The 21,863-nt window shown below is 47.8% G+C and overlaps 1 protein-coding gene across 1 annotated transcript in view; it reads right to left on the reverse strand.

Moving 5' to 3' along the window:
* Nucleotides 1-8,188: 8,188 nt before the first annotated feature.
* The window catches only part of ZWINT (ZW10 interacting kinetochore protein), a 43,661-nt gene continuing 29,986 nt past the window's right edge, over nucleotides 8,189-21,863 (reverse strand). Inside the window, exons 5-10 of the mRNA XM_063936017.1 lie at nucleotides 20,312-20,332; nucleotides 20,044-20,189; nucleotides 19,805-19,967; nucleotides 18,633-18,772; nucleotides 8,800-8,959; nucleotides 8,189-8,465 (exon numbers count right to left, since the gene is read on the reverse strand). Of these exons, the coding sequence (XP_063792087.1) occupies nucleotides 8,394-8,465; nucleotides 8,800-8,959; nucleotides 18,633-18,772; nucleotides 19,805-19,967; nucleotides 20,044-20,189; nucleotides 20,312-20,332 (702 nt within the window). The 3' untranslated portion in view covers nucleotides 8,189-8,393. The remainder of the gene's footprint in view (nucleotides 8,466-8,799; nucleotides 8,960-18,632; nucleotides 18,773-19,804; nucleotides 19,968-20,043; nucleotides 20,190-20,311; nucleotides 20,333-21,863) is intronic.

A 21,863-nucleotide genomic window follows, 5' to 3' on the forward strand; every position in this document is an offset into this window, starting at 1 on the left:
TGCTCGTTGCCCAGTGCCGTGGTGTTGGTCACCGTGGTGAAGCCACAACACTCCTCCTACTAACCAATGATTTTTATGTTACTAATGCCAAATCACTTGTGGACCAGTATGTTAGCAGATGCATCACTTGCCTCAGGAACAACCCTAATAAAGCTAAACACCAGCATCTTGAATACCCCACAAAAGACTCTAGGTTACTCCCCATTTGAAATACTAATGGGCAGACCCTTTTCCTACACCCTGGGCTAAGAAACCACTAGTAATACAGGAAGGAGATCTAGAACTCATCAGAGAAGAGTATGTCAGGTCCCTGATAACAAAACTGAATGAAATTGAACATGAGGTTGTTTGTAAAAACCCTTTTGAATCCACAGGAACCTACACACCCCTTTAAAGTCAGAGACAGAGTCGTGGTGAAGGTGCTCCCCAGGAACAAGAGCCCAGGAGACTTCACCTATGGTCCAGAGACAGAGGTCGTAGCAGTTACCCGGACAGCAGTCCTGACAGAGGAAAGTCCTACCTGGATCCATGCATCCCGAGTAAAAAAGGTTCCTAGACCAGACCTAGAGAGGGAAGCAAGTGATTCCAGTGAGGTACGAACCGGGGCAGACAGCCCTGACCTCCCACCTAGCGAAGAAAGAAGAACAGAAGAAGATGAGGAACCTGTCCCCTATCTCTATCCTGGGGACTATCTCGATAGCCCTACTGGCCCTTATTCACCTCACAATATGTGAAGTCGACATCACACAAACAAATGGGATCCCCACCTTGTGGTATAATTCCTCTAACACACACGTAGCCACATATATCCTTGACTATTTTATGTTCCCCAAAATTGCTGATGACAAATATTATATACAACACAGGAGGAAATCAGGAATGTCTGAGACAGTATATATTTGTGTTACTGACGAATGGTACTATGACATTAGATATTATGGATCTAATTGCAATTCCTGGGAAGCTGTGGGGTGGCAAGCAGGATACTATAGTGCAAGGCAAATGTTTTATTTGTGGGACATGTATAAAAACCCAAAATACCAGCCTAAAATTGCTCCCCAAAACAAACCTTTAAAGCCCCATATTGCCACTTCTAAAGATATGGTGGCTATTACTAACCCTACCTTTGAAGACACCCTAGCTATTGAAACTGGTTTCCCTGACATTAATTTTTGGTTGGAATGGATGAAGTATAGTGCTAACAAACACAATAAAAGCAACTGTTATGTCTGTGGCAAATCTAGGCCCCACCTAGGTACAGTGCCCCTTAATATACCCCTAGAACAGGAAAATTGTTTTTTCAGCCTTTCCAATGACACCAAAACAAATGACAGTCAGTGCGAAATGTGGAAAAGGGAATATCCCATATTGTCAAAAAATCCCAACCCAGGAAGCACCATAACCATATATCCTGGAAACTATACCTGTTATACATCTAACACCACCACAGGGAGAAATTTAAAAGGAGCCTCACTCAAGAATCATGTCATATAATAATCATGATTCTAAGAGGGGATTGAAGGGTTAACTCTTCTGTGCTTTGTAAATATTACTTTTTATATGATCAATTTCCTTATAATAGTTACAGTGTAAAAGTGAATATTTCTATTTCCCTAGTGAAGGGTTAAAACATGCTATATGAACTCTTATGTGTTTGCATGGATGCGTGCTGCCCTGTGCTAGGTGCCTTTGTCTCTCATACAGATACCAGGCCTGTGTGGGTCTGGCATCCAAGGTCAGTTCCATACCAGATGAAACTTGTTCTTTCTACCCAAATATACTGTGTTACAAAAAACTTTGTTAAATGTTTGAGAAACTTGTAGAAAACCCATATATGGACATCCGCCTTTTCTGTTCTGCCTGGTAACTATTAACGAGCCAATGGGAGTGTAACGACATGTCAGTTACACCCATATGCATTGTCTTATATACTTTTGTTAACTTCATAATAAACAGTGTGAATTTTTACTGCTTGTGTTGTGCATGTACCTTGTGGCTAAAGATTTACACTCCAGACGTCTAAGAGGCCATCACATCGAGGGTTAATGAATATAAGGGCAAATCCTTTCAGTTACAGGGGGTCATTCAGACCCGATCGCACGCTAGCTTTTTTTGCAGCGGTGTGATCGGGTCTGTATTGTGCATGCGTATGCTCCGCAGTGCGCAGGCGCATTGGCCGCCGGCGACGGGGATCGCCGGACAGAGACGGCTTTAACGAAGAAAGCGATCGCATCGGCGATCACAAGAAGATTGACAGGAAGAGGCCGTTTGTGGGTGTCATGTGACCGTTTCTAGGGAGTGTCCGGAAAAATGAAGGCGTGCCCAGCCGTTTGGAGGGAGGGTTCCTGACGTCAGCTCCTGGCAGCGGCTGAGTAAATCCTGAGCTGTGCAGCTCTCTGCACAAGCGATCGTTCCCCTGCACAGCAATTACCTGATCGCAACACTGCAAGAAACCACCTGCGTGTGATCAGGTCTCAATCACCCCCACAGCTCAAAAAGATGAAAATGCAGTAATTGCATCACTGGCACAGCCTCTGCATAATGCACCAATTCAGAGGTGTGGTATTCATGTGACCAGCGGTCACATGACCATCACCAACATCCCGCCCCCTCACTATCCCGACAGTCAGCATGCTAACCAACAGGGACTATTTCCAATCGTGGGTGTCCACCACACCAATAGAGTGGGAATAGGTTGCCACTTTGCCCGCAAGGGGCTTGTTGCACTTGCTCCTCCCCCCGCCAGGATCCCTGCGCCGGTCAGCCATGCCACACCCATTCAGAGGATTCTTGCACGGCAGCACTGCAAACTTACCTGTAACTGTGCGTGCTGTATCAGAGAAGCTCCTCCCCCAACATGGCAGCCAGCAGCTCTTTATATGGAGAGTAAATAAACCAGGGACAAGGCAACTTAGAATAAGTTAATTTTCAATCCATTTTCTTCACTCACTGGGGAGTAGGCGGCTTATCTTTAGTAGCTATTGCAACAGATACTACTTTATATCTTGCATAGGAGTCTATGGACCTGATTCACAGAGATACGCAAAATTGATTTATTACACAGTGGAGGGATCTTCTACCTCCACTAGGGGACACAGGGATAACCACGGGTATAGCCTGGAGAGGGCGAGTCGGAGCACCAAACAGTTAACTGTTTCCCAGCAGCCCAGGCTCCCGCTCCTTTATTCCTCATCCCAGCTACCAGCAGCCAGTTTTAGTTTGGTACCAGCAGGAGCAGCACCATTGAGGAAGGCTGCTTTAGGTGGTCCCTCATGGTTTTCGATGTACGGACGTTTTTTTCAGGGCGTCTTCCATGTTCAGCCACCATTTGTTACTCCGGCGGCTCCATGGAACCTATCTCTGGTTCTTAGGGTTCTACAGTCTGCTCACTTTGAGATCCTTGGATACAGTGAACATTCGTTGGCTTACGTGGAAGACTGTCTTCCAGCTTGCCATCGCATCAGCCCGGAGAGTGTCAGACTTGAGCGCCTTGTCTTATCGCTCCCGGTTAATGAAATTCCACTCGGATCGGGCCATTCTGTGGACCTTCCCAAGGATGTGTCTCTATTTTATATCAACCAGGAGATTGTAGTCCCGTCTTTCCGAGTTACCGACTCTTCGCCGGAAGGAGGCCTCTTTGGACGTTGTGAGGGCTCTCTGGATTTATGTCCACAGGACCAAGAATCTCCGCAGGACTGATTCTGCTTGTCCTGTATGATGTTCACAAGCGGGGCTGGCTGGCTGGCTACTAAGCAGACCTCGGCCAAGTGGCTGTTTGACAATCCACCAGGCCAACTGCAGTGGATCTTCCTGCCCCTGACGTGGTGACTGCTCATTCCACCCAGTCAGTGGGAACGTCTTGAGCAAGCTCAATGTGGCACCTCCGCGGAGCAGCTTTGTAAGCCTGCCACGTGGTTCTGTGCCCACACTTCCAGTCATTGTATTACTTTGACACCTTCACGACTTCGGACGCAAAGGGTTCTCAGTACAGCTCAGGAGCGTTCCCTCCCATAGGGAGACAGCTTTGGGACGTCTCTCAGTAATCCCTGTGTCCCCTAGTTGAGGAAGAAGAAAAGGAGATTTATGTTCTTACCTATTAAATCCTTTTCTTTGACTTCATAGGGGACACAGGATACCCACCCTGACGCACCTGGCTTGCCGTGTTTGTTACATTACTACTTGTTCTCTGCTCACCTTCCCTGTGTAAGTGGTTCTGTGTGAGTGCCGGTCTTCACTCTCCTTCTTCTTTCTCCTTGCCTTGGGCTTGCTAACTTAACTGGCTGGCGGATATAGAGGAGAGGGAGCCTGAGCTGCAGTGAAACCAGTGTTAACTGTTTGGTGCCCAGACTCATCCTCTCCAGGCTATACCCAGAGTCATCCCTGTCTCCCCTATGGAATCAAAGAAAAGGATTTTTTTTTGCCACTGCACTCGTAGTAAGTGACAGTAAGGAGAGGTAACGGGGCGATGGCGTCTTACTGCCAGCGGCCATGCTGCGCCACCAGTGTTTGTTTAACCTATGTGCGTCTTTGTACGCAAGAGGCGCTACAGAGACGCCTGCATTGGGTTCTCAATGCAAATCCCGGAGGCTGCGACATCGGTAGATTTTCACAAATATGCAGCTGCGGTGACATTGGCGGACATCTCTGAATCAGGCCTTGCTAAAGTCAGGGGTGGTCAGATGCCTAGATGTCCTCGGGATCCGGTCTCTAGGTCGACACTATCTAGGTCGACCACTATTGGTCGACAGGGTTTCTAGGTCGACATGTTATAGATGAAAAGGTCGACGTGAGTTTTTCACGATTTTTTTCTTTTTTTGAGCATTTTCATACTTAACGATCCACGCGGAATACGATTGGGAACGGTAACCTGTGCTGAGTGGAGTGGAGTGAGGCCCCTTGCCCGAAGCATGGCAAGTGAAACGAGCAATGCGAGGGGACACGGTGCTCTAATTGGGGTTCCCAGTCACTCTACGAAGAAAACGACACAAACCCCCCCATAAAAAACTCATGTCGACCTTTTGACCTGTCCAATAGTAGCCGACCTAGACACTATCTACCTTCCATACCACACCCATGTCCTCAGTTCAGAGCAATACTGGGCACCTCACCTGGGTATGACCCCTGGTACAGGCCTCTTTGGGTCCGGAGCAAGGCTGTATAGCTAGAAGAGGCTTCTCTGTTTCACGCTCATCTCCAGCTACCAATCACTTTGGATTTAATCTAAACGTACGGAATAAATAAAGATGCATATTTGTAACCCGCTAACCTGTCAATATAAGGACGTGAGTGATCGGTGTACGCCACTAGGACCTGCGTGGTAAAGACGGAGCAAGTATGGGCCAGATGGAACCATATGCCCTTCCTGCAACTGTGTATCCTGCCCTTTTGTGATTCGCCCACAGGCACTTAGGAAGCTATTTATGATTGGACAGTGTAACCTTGATACATAGGACACTGCAGACTGTTTCTTGATCCTGCTTTGTACATGAGTAAAATACATCATGAGAAATTCCTGCCATTCTTATCATCCTCCTTTATTTATATTCTATTGCCAATAGTCTTACTGTGATTTGCTTTCTATTCTTGTTTGACTATGCAGGTATATATATACAGTATATATTTTGCCAAATAGTGACACACCAGTCCGGGACGTCTGGTGCAAATAGCCGCAGCTGTTTTTTATTTGCAGCAAAAGTAAAACAAAACATACACATAAATCCTAGCCCATCTGACCACTAATTATACATGTGCGAAAGGACGTACTGTCCTGCTCATCAAAACAGCAGTTCAACACAGCACTCACTTCAGGCAGTAATGGCGGCTCTATCGGCAAGCCAGTAGTTGGCTCCCCAGGCAATGAGCAATTTCTTGTCCGGAGTGACAGGCTTTTATTACACCCATGCAGGTGTCAGCACTAATTAGTCTTCTCTCAGGATACAGGTCTTCAAAACCCGTACGCTAACTAATGGGCCCTACACACTTGCCGATGTTTCCGATTTGGACGATGGTCTGTTTCAACGATGAACGACCATCGTCCAAATTGGCTTGCTATGCAGAATGAGGGAAGACCAATGATGAACGACCGCGGAGACGCGCATCGTTGGTGCATTCACACTGAGCGATATGAACAATTTATTGTTCATTACGGAACGAGATTGTGTAGGGCCCATAAGTCTGTTTAGCAGAAACAGACCTTTTCCTGGGGGTTTTAAACTCAAAGGACAGAAATCTTGGACAAATATAGCTGCCCTCAACCCACACAATCCCACTTCTTTTACCACTAGATATATATATAATTATTCAGTAGCGGATCTTGCTACGGGCACACGGGATTTTTGCCCGGGGCTCCGGCGCCATGCCATGATCCACTACTGTTGGTCAGTGCCCCCCCGGTGCTGTGAAGGAAACTAGACGGGTAGACGCTACCCGTCTAGTTTCCCTTCGTGTAGAGGACCTTTGCTGTGCGCGATGACGTCATCGCGCACAGCATTGTGGGAGCGGCACATAGACGCTAAGGGTCATAATTGACCTCTAGTGTCTATGCTGTGCTATGCGAGAGACGTCATGACGTCTCTCCCATAGATCCGAGGAGCGGCGCCGGCGGAGGTCAGCAGCGGTCGTGAATCAGGAGCGGGGATAGTAAGTATTTTAATTTTTTTTGAGTGTGTAAGCGGCACTACTCTACAGGGGGCACAAATGGGGGCAAAACTCTACAGGGGGCGTAACTGACCACGCCCCTGTATGAAGCCACGCCCCTATTTTCGCCCGGGGCGCCACAAGGGCTAGAACTGGCCCTGTAATTATTACCCAACTCAAAAATACTATGTATATATCTGGTATTGACACTGGCTATTACATGTGATTTGCTGAATGTGACACCTTCCACCATGGACAAGCGATGTTTTGTTATACCGGAGTGCGTTTCACCCTGCAATGCACAGCACAATACACAGAAATGCACTCTGCTCAGCAAGGACATTTGTGGGATCGGGATTTTTCTCTTGTTTTGTTTCTCTCCAATGTCACGTGCTCCTATTTGTAAATTGTGGGATTTAGCAACATAAATAAATATACCATGTACAGCAAATTGTTTATTTGAAATGACTAGCATATACAATAATCCCACCAAAACCATGTCATCTTGGTCCAGCGCCAGAACACAACCATAGGTCAGTTCAGAGAAGATCCTGGTGTCCGTTCCTGGCTGGGTTTCATCACTATTTTTTTTCCGCATTGTTATTTATTTCTAAATGACGATTTACGTCTTCATGTCCCGTTTTGCTTTTAATTACCAGTAAATAAAAGGAACACCTCACAACTCCCGCAATGTTAGAACGTGAAACTTTTACAACAGAAAATTAGGTAAGAATCTGGATCGTTACTGAGCCCCGGATGTGACATTTCCGGCCAGCCTGAGGGGTGGATTCCTCTTATCTGAGACGTGTGTGGATTTAAATCCCTCATTCTATTAATCTGCCATCACCTCCTCCATCTTTACAAAGGTGTAATCCAATTTGTCCCAGCTCGCTCCTCTATATCGGATTAACCCCTTAGTGGCAGTGACGTTCCCGCACAGCTTTCTGTTCCTTGTAGAGGGAAGATAAATGGGTCAGGCTGGGTGGCTCTGGCTGTGATCCAGATGGCCTTGTGATCAAATCTTGTGATCAGATGTTTATTCTGTGTGTAAGCATCAGCTAACACATGCCTTTGCACTTCAAGAGTAGCTCCGGGCCAGCACAGCTTTAGCGTGCTGGCCGGGAGCTACTCATCACTCCCACGTCACGCAGCCGCTGCGGACCGCCCCCCGTTCGGTCCGGCCACACCTGCGTTGGCTGGACCGTTCCGCCCCTCACCAACCAGCGATCGCCTCTGCCTGTCAATCAGGCAGAGGCGATCGTAGCCCTGCTACGGCCGTCTGGCATGCGCCGGCGTACTACGGCACAGTAGAGACCCGTTCGCTCGGCTGCAAGAAACAGCAGCGAGCGGGTCAGAATGACCCCCATAGTTCCTGGCACATATTCTATACATAAATGGCAGCAGCATTCTGTAATATGTCAGTATAATTGTCAGCACCTCTCCTGCGAGTCTCAGCTCACATGCTTTGGGCCTGAAAAGTATTTATGAAGCACGGTGGCATAGTGGGAAGCAGTGTAGTCTCATTGGAAATTATACAGGTTGGCTCAGTGCATAGAAAGGTATAAATACGGTTTATTGGAGCAGTCAGTGGGGCTCAGTACAGTTACATATAGTCTAGCCGAGCAGTGAAACGTGGGGTGTGTGCGAGGCGGCAGAGATCCCGTGACATCTGGGCAACGACGTGCGGCCTCAGTGACACAGAAGACGACCGCACACCGGGATCGAGCGGATTCTTGTCTTCATGGACAGACGTCCAATCAGGAAGTGAAGTGAGGAGAATCGTGCAGGTATTCCAGCCATTCACTCAGCGACGGGCTCTCAACCGGGGGCTAAAGAAAGAAACATGATTACACTAATTAGATAAAAGTGATTGCAAACTAACTGCCCCCGCCCCAAGCAAAATGGTGTGCCCCTGCAGCGGACACGTGTTCGTGAAGGTATAAAACAGGTAGATGGGTGCTGATTAGATCACTTGCTACGGCTTGCCGGAAGGTCCTAACATTTGAAGAGGGATCATCGTGGGCTGCGCAATAGACTGGCATACAGAGAATTTGGTAAGCGGATGGACTGGCCAGCTCAGAGTCCAGATCTTAACCCCTCTGTATAACACCCCCAATACCCATATAATCATTTCCCACCGGAGACCGAATCCCGGCGCGTTACCTTGAAGTTCTCAGGAACGGTGTATGGCTCGGCTCCCGTCACAGACACTAGCCGGATGCTTCCGCTGAGCGGGTAACCTGGCTCTATGAGTAAACGGAACTGTTTGCCCCCCTTCAGGACGATAAGCATTTGCTCTGCAGGGATCCAGTCTAGGGCAAACCTGCATAGACAGAAGAAAGGCATTGATGGTGTGAGGAAAGGTACCGCCATCACCTGTACCACCTCAGGGATGACAGAGTGTTCGTAAATAGCATGATTTTGAGTGCCTACTGGAAGACTAGTGTGTGTATTAGTATTTCAAATGAACATGTCATTGTAACTAGTGATGAGCGGGTTCGGTTCCTCGGAATCCGAACCCGCCCGAACTTCACCTTTTTTTTTTACACGGGTCCGAGCGACTCGGATCCTCCCGCCTTGCTCGGTTAACCCGAGCGCGCCCGAACGTCATCATCCCGCTGTCAGATTCTCGCGAAACTCGGATTCTATATAAGGAGCCGCGCGTCGCCGCCATTTTCACACGTGCATTGAGATTGATAGGGAGAGGACGTGGCTGGCGTCCTCTCCGAGTCCGTTTATTATTAATTATTAGAACTTAGTTAGTTATAATTGTGGGGAGGATTGGGGACGGGGAGCAGCTGTTAGGGAGTACAGTGCAGGGTTTTGAGTTTAATCCGTTGTTTCTCTGACTGAAAAAAAACGCTCCACCATATCTGTGCTGAGTGCACTGCTCACACTGCCTAATTGTGGGGACTGGGGAGCAGTTATAGCAGGAGTACAGTGCACAGTTTTGCTGACAGTGACCACCAGTTCAGTATACGTTTGTCTGCCTGAAAAACACTGTGGTGTTTTTTTCTCTTTCTTTCTTTCTTCATGCTAGTTTGTTTAGCAGTCTGCTGACAGTGTCCACCAGGTCCGTTATACAGTATATTATATATATAATTAAGCACTAAGCAGCAGTACGGTAGGCCACGGCTGCACCTACCTCTGTGTCGACTCGTCACTCGTCGTCCATAAGTATAAGTAATACTATCCATCTATCTACATTGTATACCTGTGGTGTTTTTTTCTTTCTTTCTTCATACTAGTTTAGCAGTCTGCTGACACTGTCCACCAGGTCCGTTATACAGTATATTATATTTATATATAAGCACTAAGCAGCAGTACGGTAGGCCACGGCTGTACCTACCTCTGTGTCGTCACTCGTCGTCCATAAGTATAAGTAATACTATACTATCCATCCATCTACATTGTATACCTGTGGTGGCTTTTAGTTGTGCGCAAAATATGGAGAACAAAAATGTGGAGGTTAAAAAAATAGGGAAAGATCAAGATCCACTTCCACCTCGTGCTGAAGCTGCTGCCACTAGTCATGGCCGAGACGATGAAATGCCATCAACGTCGTCTGCCAAGGCCGATGCCCAATGTCATAGTACAGAGCATGTAAAATCCAAAACACAAAAGATCAGTAAAAAAATGACCCAAAAATCAAAATTAAAAGCGTCTGAGGAGAAGCGTAAACTTGCCAATATGCCATTTACGACACGGAGTGGCAAGGAACGGCTGAGGCCCTGGCCTATGTTCATGGCTAGTGGTTCAGCTTCACAGGAGGATGGAAGCACTCATCCTCTCGCTAGAAAAAAGAAAAGACTTGCGGCAAAAGCCTCATTGCGCCTCTTTTTTTTCTTCTTTGCGTCATGTGCTGTTTGGGGAGTATTTTTTGGAAGGGCCATCCTGCGTGACACTGCAGTGCCACTCCTAGATGGGCCAGGTGTTTGTGTCGGCCACTTGGGTCGCTTAGCTTAGCCATCCAGCGACCTCGGTGCAAATTTTAGGACTAAAAATAATATTGTGAGGTGTTCAGAATAGACTGAAAATTAGTGTAAAATAAGATTTTACTCACCGGTAAATCTATTTCTCGTAGTCCGTAGTGGATGCTGGGAACTCCGAAAGGACCATGGGGAATAGCGGCTCCGCAGGAGACTGGGCACAACTAAAGAAAGCTTTTAGGTCACCTGGTGTGCACTGGCTCCTCCCACTATGACCCTCCTCCAAGCCTCAGTTAGGACACTGTGCCCGGACGAGCTGACATAATAAGGAAGGATTTTGAATCCCGGGTAAGACTCATACCAGCCACACCAATCACACCGTATAACTCGTGATACTATACCCAGTTTAACAGTATGAAAACAACTGAGCCTCTCAACAGATGGCTCAACAATAACCCTTTACTTAACAATAACTATGTACAAGTATTGCAGACAATCCGCACTTGGGATGGGCGCCCAGCATCCACTACGGACTACGAGAAATAGATTTACCGGTGAGTAAAATCTTATTTTCTCTGACGTCCTAGTGGATGCTGGGAACTCCGAAAGGACCATGGGGATTATACCAAAGCTCCCAAACGGGCGGGAGAGTGCGGATGACTCTGCAGCACCGAATGAGAGAACTCAAGGTCCTCCTCAGCCAGGGTATCAAATTTGTAGAATTTTGCAAACGTGTTTGCCCCTGACCAAGTAGCAGCTCGGCAAAGTTGTAAAGCCGAGACCCCTCGGGCAGCCGCCCAAGATGAGCCCACCTTCCTTGTGGAATGGGCTTTTACTGATTTAGGATGCGGCAGTCCAGCCGCAGAATGCGCCAGCTGAATTGTGCTACAAATCCAGCGAGCAATAGTCTGCTTAGAAGCAGGAGCACCCAGTTTGTTGGGTGCATACAGGATAAATAGCGAGTCAGTTTTCCTGACTCTAGCCGTCCTGGAAACATAAATTTTCAAGGCCCTGACTACGTCCAGTAACTTGGAATCCTCCAAGTCCCTAGTAGCCGCAGGCACCACATTAGGTTGGTTCAAGTGAAAAGCTGATACCACCTTAGGGAGAAACTGGGGACGAGTCCTCAATTCCGCCCTATCCATATGGAAAATCAGATAAGGGCTTTTACATGACAAAGCCGCCAATTCTGACACACGCCTGGCTGAAGCCAAGGCCAATAACATGACCACTTTCCACGTGAGATATTTTAGATCCACGGTTTTAAGTGGCTCAAACCAATGTGATTTTAAGAAACTCAACACCACGTTGAGATCCCAAGGTGCCACTGGAGGCACAAACGGGGGCTGAATATGCAGCACTCCTTTCACAAACGTCTGAACTTCAGGTAGTGAAGCTAGTTCTTTCTGGAAGAAAATCGACAGAGCCGAGATCTGTACCTTAATGGAGCCTAATTTTAGGCCCATAGTTACTGCTGCTTGTAGGAAATGCAGAAATCGACCTAGTTGAAATTCCTCTGTTGGGGCCTTTTTGGCCTCACACCAAGCAACATATTTCCGCCATATGCGGTGATAATGCTTTGCAGTTACATCTTTCCTGGCTTTAATCAGCGTAGGAATGACTTCCTCCGGAATGCCCTTTTCCTTCAGGATTCGGCGTTCAACCGCCATGCCGTCAAACGCAGCCGCGGTAAGTCTTGGAACAGACAGGGCCCCTGCTGCAGCAGGTCCTGTCTGAGCGGCAGAGGCCATGGATCCTCTGAGATCATCTCTTGAAGTTCCGGGTACCACGCTCGTCTTGGCCAATCCTGAACCACGAGTATTGTTCTTACTCCTCGTTTTCTTATTATTCTCAGTACCCTTGGTATGAGAGGCAGAGGAGGGAACACATAAACTGACTGGTACACCCACGGTGTCACTAGAGCGTCCACAGCTATCGCCTGAGGGTCCCTTGACGGGACGCCATCATGTCCACCTGTGGCCGTTCCCATCGATTTACAATCAGCGTGAAGACTTATGGATGAAGTCCCCACTCTCCCGGGTGGAGGTCGTGCCTGCTGAGAAAGTCTGCTTCCCAGTTGTCCACTCCCGGAATGAACACTGCTGACAGTGCTAGTACGTGATTTTCCGCCCATCGGAGAATCCTTGTGGCTTCTGCCATTGCCATCCTGCTTCTTGTGCCGCCCTGTCGATTTACATGGGCGACTGCCGTGATGTTGTCTGACTGGATCAGTACCGGCTGGTGTAGAAGCAGGGATTTTGCCTGACTTAGGGCATTGTAAATGGCCCTTAGTTCCAGAATATTTATGTGTAGGGAAGTCTCCTGACTCGACTATAGTCCTTGGAAGTTTCTTCCCTGTGTGACTGCCCCCCAGCCTCGAAGGCTGGCATCCGTGGTCACCAGGACCCAGTCCTGTATGCCGAATCTGCGGCCCTCTAGAAGATGAGCACTCTGCAGCCACCACAGCAGAGACACCCTGGTTCTTGGAGACAGGGTTATTAGGCGATGCATCTGAAGATGCGATCCGGACCACTGGTCCAACAGGTCCCACTGAAAGATTCTGGCATGGAACCTGCCGAAAGGAATTGCTTCGTAAGAAGCCACCATCTTTCCCAGGACCCGCTTGCAGTGGTGCACGATACCTGTTTTGGTTTCAGGAGGTCTCTGACTAGAGATGACAGCTCCTTGGCTTTCTCCTCCGGGAGAAACACTTTTTTCTGGACTGTATCCAGAATCATACCCAGGAACAGTAGACGTGTCGTCGGAACCAGCTGTGATTTTGGAATATTCAGAATCCAACCGTGCTGGTGTAGCACCTCCTGAGATAGTGCTACTCCCACCAACAACTGCTCCTTGGACCTCGCCTTTATTAGGAGATCGTCCAAGTACGGGATAATTAAAACTCCCTTTTTTCGAAGGAGTATCATCATTTCCGCCATTACCTTGGTAAACACCCTCGGTGCCGTGGACAGTCCAAACGGCAGCGTCTGGAATTGGTAATGGCAATCCTGTACCACAAATCTGAGGTACTCCTGGTGAGGATAGTAAATGGGGACATGCAGGTAAGCATCCTTGATGTCCAGGGATACCATGTAATCCCCCTCGTCCAGGCTTGCAATAACCGCCCTGAGCGATTCCATCTTGAACTTGAATTTTTTTATGTATGTGTTCAAGGATTTCAAATTTAAAATGGGTCTCACCGAACCGTCCGGTTTCGGTACCACAAACAGTGTGGAATAGTAACCCCGTCCTTGTTGAAGTAGGGGCACCTTGATTATCACCTGCTGGGAATACAGCTTGTGAATTGCTGCTAGCACAGCCTCCCTGTCTGAAGGAGTAATCGGCAAGGCAGATTTTAGGAACCGGTGGGGTGGAGACGCCTCGAATTCCAGTTTGTACCCTTGAGATACTATTTGCAGGATCCAGGGATCCACCTGTGAGCAAGCCCACTGATCGCTGAAATTTTTGAGGCGGCCCCCACCGTACCTGGCTCCGCCTGTGGAGCCCCACCGTCATGCGGCGGACTTGGAAGAAGCGGGGGAGGACTTTTGCTCATGGGAACCTGCTGTTTGTTGCAGCCTTTTTCCCCTACCTCTGCCTCTGGACAGAAAGGACCCGCCTTTTCCACGCCTGTTTTTCTGAGTCCGAAAGGACTGTACCTGATAAAACGGCGCCTTTTTAGGCTGTGAGGGAACATGGGGTAAAAATGCTGACTTCCCAGCAGTTGCTGTGGAAACTAGGTCCGAGAGACCATCCCCAAATAACTCCTCACCCTTATAAGGCAAAACTTCCATGTGCCTTTTTGAATCTGCATCCCCTGTCCACTGGCGAGTCCATAAGTCTCTCCTAGCAGAAATGGACAATGCACTTATTTTAGATGCCAGCCGGCAGATCTCCCTCTGTGCATCTCTCATGTATAAGACTGAGTCTTTTATATGCTCTATGGTTAGCAGAATAGTGTCCCTGTCTAGGGTGTCAATATTTTCTGACAGGGAATCGGACCACGCAGCGGCAGCACTGCACATCCATGCTGACGCAATAGCTGGTCTAAGTATAATGCCTGAGTGTGTATATACAGACTTCAGGATCGCCTCCTGCTTTCTATCAGCAGGTTCCTTGAGGGCGGCCGTATCCGGAGACGGTAGTGCCACCTTTTTAGACAAACGTGTGAGCGCTTTATCCACCCTAGGGGGTGTCTCCCAACGTGACCTATCCTCTGGCGGGAAAGGGAACGCCATTAGTAACTTCTTAGAGATTACCAATCTTTTATCAGGGAAAGCCCACGCTTCTTCACACACTTCATTTAATTCTTCTGATGGGGGAAAAACTACGGGTAGTTTTTTCTCCCCAAACATAATACCCTTTTTAGTGGTACCTGGGTTTATATCAGAAATTTGTAACACCTCTTTCATTGCTTCAATCATGCAACGAACGGCCTTAGTGGACATTAGACTAGACTCGTCGTCGTCGACACTGGTGTCAGTATCTGTGTCGACATCCGCGTCTGCCATCTGAGGTAGCGGGCGTTTTAGAGCCCCCGATGGCCTTTGAGACGCCTGGACAGGCACGAGCTGAGAAGCCGGCTGTCCCGCATTTGGCATGTCGTCAAATTTTTTGTGTAAGGAGTCGACACGTGCACGCAATTCCTTCCATAAGTCCATCCACTCAGGTGTCTGCCCCGCAGGGGGTGACATCCCTTCTATAGGCATCTGCTCCGCCTCCACATCATTATCCTCATCAAACATGTCGACACAGCCGTACCGACACACCGCACACACACAGGGAATGCTCTAACAGAGGACAGGACCCACAAAAGCCCTTTGGGGAGACAGAGTGAGAGTATGCCAGCACACACCAGAGCGCTATATAATGCAGGGACTAACTGAATTATGTCCCCTATAGCTGCTGTTATATATACTGCGCCTAAATTTAGTGCCCCCCCCTCTCTTTTTTACCCTTTTCTGTAGTGTAGACTGCAGGGGAGAGCCAGGGAGCTTCCTTCCAGCGGAGCTGTGAGGGAGAAATGGCGCCAGTGTGCTGAGGGAGATAGCTCCGCCCCTTTTTCGCTGACTTTTCTCCCGCTTTTTTATGGATTCTGGCAGGGGTAATTATCACATATATAGCCTCTGGGGCTATATATTGTGGTATTTTTGCCAGCCAAGGTGTTTTTATTGCTGCTCAGGGCGCCCCCCCCTAGCGCCCTGCACCCTCAGTGACCGGAGTGTGAAGTGTGTATGAGGAGCAATGGCGCACAGCTGCAGTGCTATGCGCTACCTTGGTGAAGACTGATGTCTTCTGCCGCCGATTTTCCGGACCTCTTTTTGCTTCTTGCTCTGTAAGGGGGACGGCGGCGCGGCTCCGGGACTGAACACCAAGGCCAGTTCCATGCGGTCGATCCCTCTGGAGCTAATGGTGCCCAGTAGCCTAAGAAGCCCAAGCTAGCTGCAAGCAGGTAGGTTCGCTTCTTCTCCCCTTAGTCCCTCGCTGCAGTGAGCCTGTTGCCAGCAGGTCTCACTGTAAAATAAAAAACCTAATTATATACTTTCTTTTTAGAAGCTCAGGAGAGCCCCTAGTGTGCATCCAACCTCGGCCGGGCACAAAATCTAACTGAGGCTTGGAGGAGGGTCATAGTGGGAGGAGCCAGTGCACACCAGGTGACCTAAAAGCTTTCTTTAGTTGTGCCCAGTCTCCTGCGGAGCCGCTATTCCCCATGGTCCTTTCGGAGTTCCCAGCATCCACTAGGACGTCAGAGAAATTATGGTTATTGAGGTTAATAATACTATGGGATCAAAATGACCCCCAAATTCTATGATTTAAGCTGTTTTTTAGGGTTTTTTGAAAAAAAAAAACCCGAATCCAAAACACACCCGAATCCGACAAAAAAAAATTTGGTGAGGTTTTGCCAAAACGCGTTCGAACCCAAAACACGGCCACGGAACCGAACCCAAAACCCGAAAAATTTCAGGTGCACATCCCTAATTGTAACGTGTCCTGTCCATTCCTAGTAATCTCTGAACAGTCCCCAATTCTGCCCCCGCAAGGATTTGGAAAGTGTTCATCGCTGCTCCCATTAGAAACACGATTTTCACCTTATACTGGAGCAGTGTGTATCTAACAAATGCACACAGTTTATATGTATTCGCATTTCTGTAAGATTACAAATCGCTGATCTAATATAATACTAAATCGCCCAAATAAAGATTCCAATTTCAAAGTATTTAAAATCATGAAGTAAGAAAAAGACTTAAGAGCACTGGCTGCCGGGAGTCATCAGTGTTACAGGCTGGAGGCGGCTTCTGATCGTATTGGTGATCACTCAGTCCAATCTGTATTTATTACAGCAGTGACTATCAGGGAGTAAGAAAGCGAACGTACATGTATTGAGCAGTTGGGTGATAAATATCTGTATTTATGATGTACTCTTGCTGACGAATGCTGGGAATAAATAAATATTGTGAATTAATCTTGGTGTCGTCTCATTATTCCTAAAGTCATATTTAAATTAAATTGAAATGGTGGTAACTGTATCGGCTAGATATTAAATAATTCTTCAACTGAAACTGGGTGCCTCTAAGAGATTTATATTATAGCATCTCCATACAGTAAGGTTCTTTCTTGATATATAGGAGACAAACTCTTGTTAATTCTCATATGAACACTGGGGTATTTGGACTTTTACTACCCCTAGGGGCTAATTCAGGTCGGATCGCAAATCGCGATCCAGACGGAATTTTTGCGGGGGTGCCGCGGGCGCATGCTCAGCAGGCCCTACTGCGCATGTGTCCGCATTTTCTGCAGGGTGGGGGGTGCAGAAAATGTGGTCGCCTCTGCCTGTCAATCAGGCGGATGCAGGGTGGCAATGCTCCTTTTTCAGGGAGGAAATGGTGGGATGTTCGGCATGAAGTCATACGCAGCCGCTGCGACAGGTAAAATGGGGCCGGGAGTCAACCTTAGTTTCTGCTGACAAGCAGAAATTGCGAGGCGATCGCAATTTCTGCTTGTAGCAGGGGGGGAGGCGCCGGTCAGCATGCTAGGTGGCCCCCAGCATGCCTGCTACAGGATAGCAAATTCTGCCGATTAGCAGAATTTGCTATCCTTACTGAATTAGCCCCCTAATACGCAGATCTCTCTCCCCTAGTGTCCTCCTAGTTCATTTATTCAGAAAACCACCTTGAATTTGTTCAAGTAGAATGCCCAGAGTGTCTTAGTCTTGATAATAAAAATTGTATTGGGTATTATTACAGACAAATATCCTTTACATAGATTTTAGGATGTAAAGTTCATCCTAGAAAAGTTTTCTTATACCAGCGTCCGTAGGGTTAGTGTGTTTTCTAGTAAAATAATTCTAGAACGATGAGCTTTCACTGCAGCGCTCAAGTATTTCTGAACATTCACCGGTCATTGATTGTAATCCGAACCAATTTTAATTTAATTAGAATAGGACTTTAGGAATAATGACACGACAGCAAGATTAATGCACAATATTAATTCCTAGCGTTCGTCAGCAAGGATACATCATAAATACAGATATTTATCATCCAGCTGCTCAATACACGTACGATCGCTTTATTACTCCCCGATATTCACTGTTGTAATAAATACAGTGTGGACTGAGTGATTACCAATATTACCATATACTATTTACCAGCTCGTCAAATTGACGGAACAGTGACGGCAGCTCCGGTAGCTGTGTGCGGCCGAACGGAGGAACACTTGAATTGCTCCATCAGGTGCCATCTAGTGGCCGCCGGTGCGCAAAACACTTAAATTCCCCCCATAGAGGTGAGGAGTAGTGTTAGCCTTTTATTATATAGGATAGCCTCCGGCTTGTGACACGGACAGCCCCAGATCTTATTTTAATTCATTATTTTCTTCAACTTTTTCTTACTTTCACTTTAAATACTTTTCCATTTTAATCTTTATTTGGGGAATTATTATTGCATCAGAGATTGTAAACATTTATTCTTTACCCCTGTTGACCTTGTGACCTCATTTAAGCGATGACATCAGATCTCACTGATTATACAGCTATTATGTACAGGACGGCAGCACACACTGTAGGGTTACCTCTGCTGCAGTTCTCCCAGCTCCTTTAGTAGTCGGGTATTGCTCCGGTACCAGCTCTGCAGCTCCAGGATGACGGGCGTGATGTGGGAGCTGCTGACGTGCTGTAGGTCGGCGGGCAGGCTGGGCACAGAGCTGTCAGTCTGCAGAAAGCACCACATACATGAACCACACAAGCACGCTGGTGTACTACAAAACCTACATTCGTTTTATTAAGGGCACTGCCATGGAAACACAATTCCTTGACGCATAGCTTATCCTGTTGCTGCTTGCTGATATTGGAGCAAAAATAAAGGTTACAGCACCTTGAGCTCAGACAAGAGGCCATTTGGGAATTTCTGCGACCTGTGGCCTAGCTTTCTTACTAAGGGTTGCAAGGACACAACAGAACAATTGATACAACTTGAATGGGTTATGCACTCTCACAGCAATAGACAATGGCGGGACCTTGAATGCAATTGTTCTATTTTTGGTCTATCTGGGACCCAGCGAGCATAAAAGGGGGCAATACAATACAGCTAAGTGCCTGGGAGCTATTTAATGACTACCCATGACTAGCTCCGATCCGGCATTCACCATGGGTTTCTGCTTGCATCCTCCTGAGGTGCGGCCAGAAATCTGCTTCATGTGGTGCTACAGGGCTAGACGTGATCAGACGGCTGCATTGCGCTCGCCGGTTATCCCGGGAGGTGCAGCTTAACCCTGTTAATCCTGGGAATTATTGTTGGAAAGTGTGACCTGGAGGCTACATTCTTGCAAAGGAATTGAATGAACGTCCCGCAAAGGGTTTCAATGAGCATATCACAATTTTGGAAAGCAACGTACCAGGGGCAGATGGACGACTGCCTGTAAGTACAAGCCTACTAAAGTGGGTAGATCAAACACCGCCCCCAGACTAGTACACTGCTAACTAGCGTACTTTCCATATGTGCAATGCAGCTTTCACTGTATCTGTACAAACACCACTGTAGGAGAGCCATCTAGTGGTTGGGTCTGATTGCCCCCACCAGATGGTAAGACTGCTGCAGCCATCCAATAAGCAGCAAATACTGTAGTCATATCTATTCAGGCAAACTTTCAGGTACCAGTCCCATTAAAGGGATTCACCAATGTACTAGTCTGAGGCTCTGTGGAAACCCACGTAGAGGTCACCTCTTCGTGGTGGTGTACCTTACCTCCACCTGGAATTTCCCCTCCGCTGTCCCGTGCAGAGTCACCCTCAGTGGTGGGATCTCAGTCTTCTCATCAGCACTCACGTCTAGAACAAGCTCCTTCCCTCCAATACTCACCAGCGAGACTCCACTCAGAGACCTCAGGAGACCCAAGTGCGTGGAGTCTCTACAAGAGAAGGTGGAATGGTGTGAGGAGGCCACGAGTACCGGTTCCAAGCCGCCTGAGTGGACTCCTGCCTCACCTGCTCACAGCTTGTATCCAGCTGTCCGCAGACTGCTCCAGTCTCTGTAACTCTTCCTTCAGCTCCAGTATTTGGCCCTGGCATTTCTCTACCACGAGCCGCTGCTTCTCAACAACCTCTTGCAAATGCTGCAGCTTCTCCTTGGCCTTAGGAGGAGAAAAAAATAAAAAAAGAAGATGATCATGCGCAGGAAGACCAATCGCGCCTTCAACTGGGAGGTTGGGTGGTGGAAGGGGGAGCAAAAGAAAAGGCAGAACGCCTGACGTACCTTCATTTCTGCAACTTCTTTCTAGCAGGATCAAGAAAGAAGAAAAAATAAATAAAAAGGCGGTTAAGAAAAGGTGACCAGCATCATCCATCTCTATAATTATTTCTCCCCCGCATTACTGTAATGTGGTCTACACTGCCCTACATATCACCCACCGCGCTCCCCTTCAGTCTATCCCCAACTCTGCTGCTGCCCTCACTCTTCCTCTCCAGCCACCTCTGCCGATTGAGACTTCCGCTGTAATGACTCTGCTTTGCTGTTATGTTGTTGGCCTGTCCTGGTGACATGCTTGACAAAGGTCCTGAGGGACCGAAAATGTTGCTATATTGTCCACATGCATATGATATGAAGCCTTGCATCTGTATCCTTGCGAGTACAATATATGAAAAATATCTTCAAGCACATATATAAGAATTGGAGAGTGCCTATTTGCTGGAATCTATAAGTACTGGAATCGCCCGCTCAGGATAATATGTGTAGTGCACCCCAGAGATGAGCTTTTGATGCGAGAGCGGGACACCCCCATTAGATATAGATGGAATATATTTACTCATTAGGCTAAATGGTATTTGTCTCACATCTTCCTTTTCTCTTATCCCCCAGGACCGTTGTCTGAGTGTCGTCCCAGACTGTGCCCGTTCCTTCCACCAAAATCTGGGTCCTCTCCATCACAATATTTCCATGATCCGGCTCTTTCTAACGCTGGATGCCCTCATCACCTCGCCTACTGTAATCCGCTCCTCTCTGGCCTCCTCATCTCCTGCCTCACTCCTCTTCAATCTATCCTTACCTCTGCTGCCTGTCTCGTGGCTCTACCTCTGACAGTCACATCACCGGCTCCCTGTACCACTCAGCATCAGATACAAACCTCCCTCTCTCCTACAAGGCTCTCATCCAATCTACTGCTTCCTAAATGTCCAGACTCTTCCACTCATACTCGCTCCAGCCCACAGCCTCCTCATAGTCTCACCTTCATGACTTCTCCCATGCTGTTGCAAACCTGTGGAGTGCATCCCACACCTAATCGGACTTGCCTCCCAGCCTTCATACATGCCCTCAAAGCTCTCTTCTTTGTTAGAGCTTGCAATCTTTCATGGGGCCTGATTCAGACCCTTTCTCACCCAGGATGCTACTAAGACCCTCATCCACTCACTGGTCATCTCCAGATTAGACTACTGCAATCTCCTCCTATTTGGCCTCCCTCAAAAATGCCTCTCTCCCCTTCAATCTATCCTCAATGCTGCTGCCCGTTTAATCTTCCTCACCAAACGTACTACATCCACATCCCCTCTCTTGCAGGACCTTTACTGGCTACCCTTCCCTTTCAGAATCCAATTCAAGCTTCTCACACTCACCTACAAAGCCCTCACCCACTCTTCTCCCTCTTACATCTCTGACCTTATCTCTCTTTACATTCCCACCCGTCCTCTTCGCTCTGCTAATGCACGTCATCTCTCCTGCCAACTGATTACTTCCTCCCACTCCTACCTTCAAGATTTTGCACGTGCTGCTCCCTATATCTGGAATTCCCTACCTCTCCCCCTCAGACTCT

Source organism: Pseudophryne corroboree, chromosome 8, assembly GCF_028390025.1.
Source record: "Pseudophryne corroboree isolate aPseCor3 chromosome 8, aPseCor3.hap2, whole genome shotgun sequence".
Taxonomy (NCBI): Eukaryota; Metazoa; Chordata; class Amphibia; order Anura; family Myobatrachidae; genus Pseudophryne; species Pseudophryne corroboree.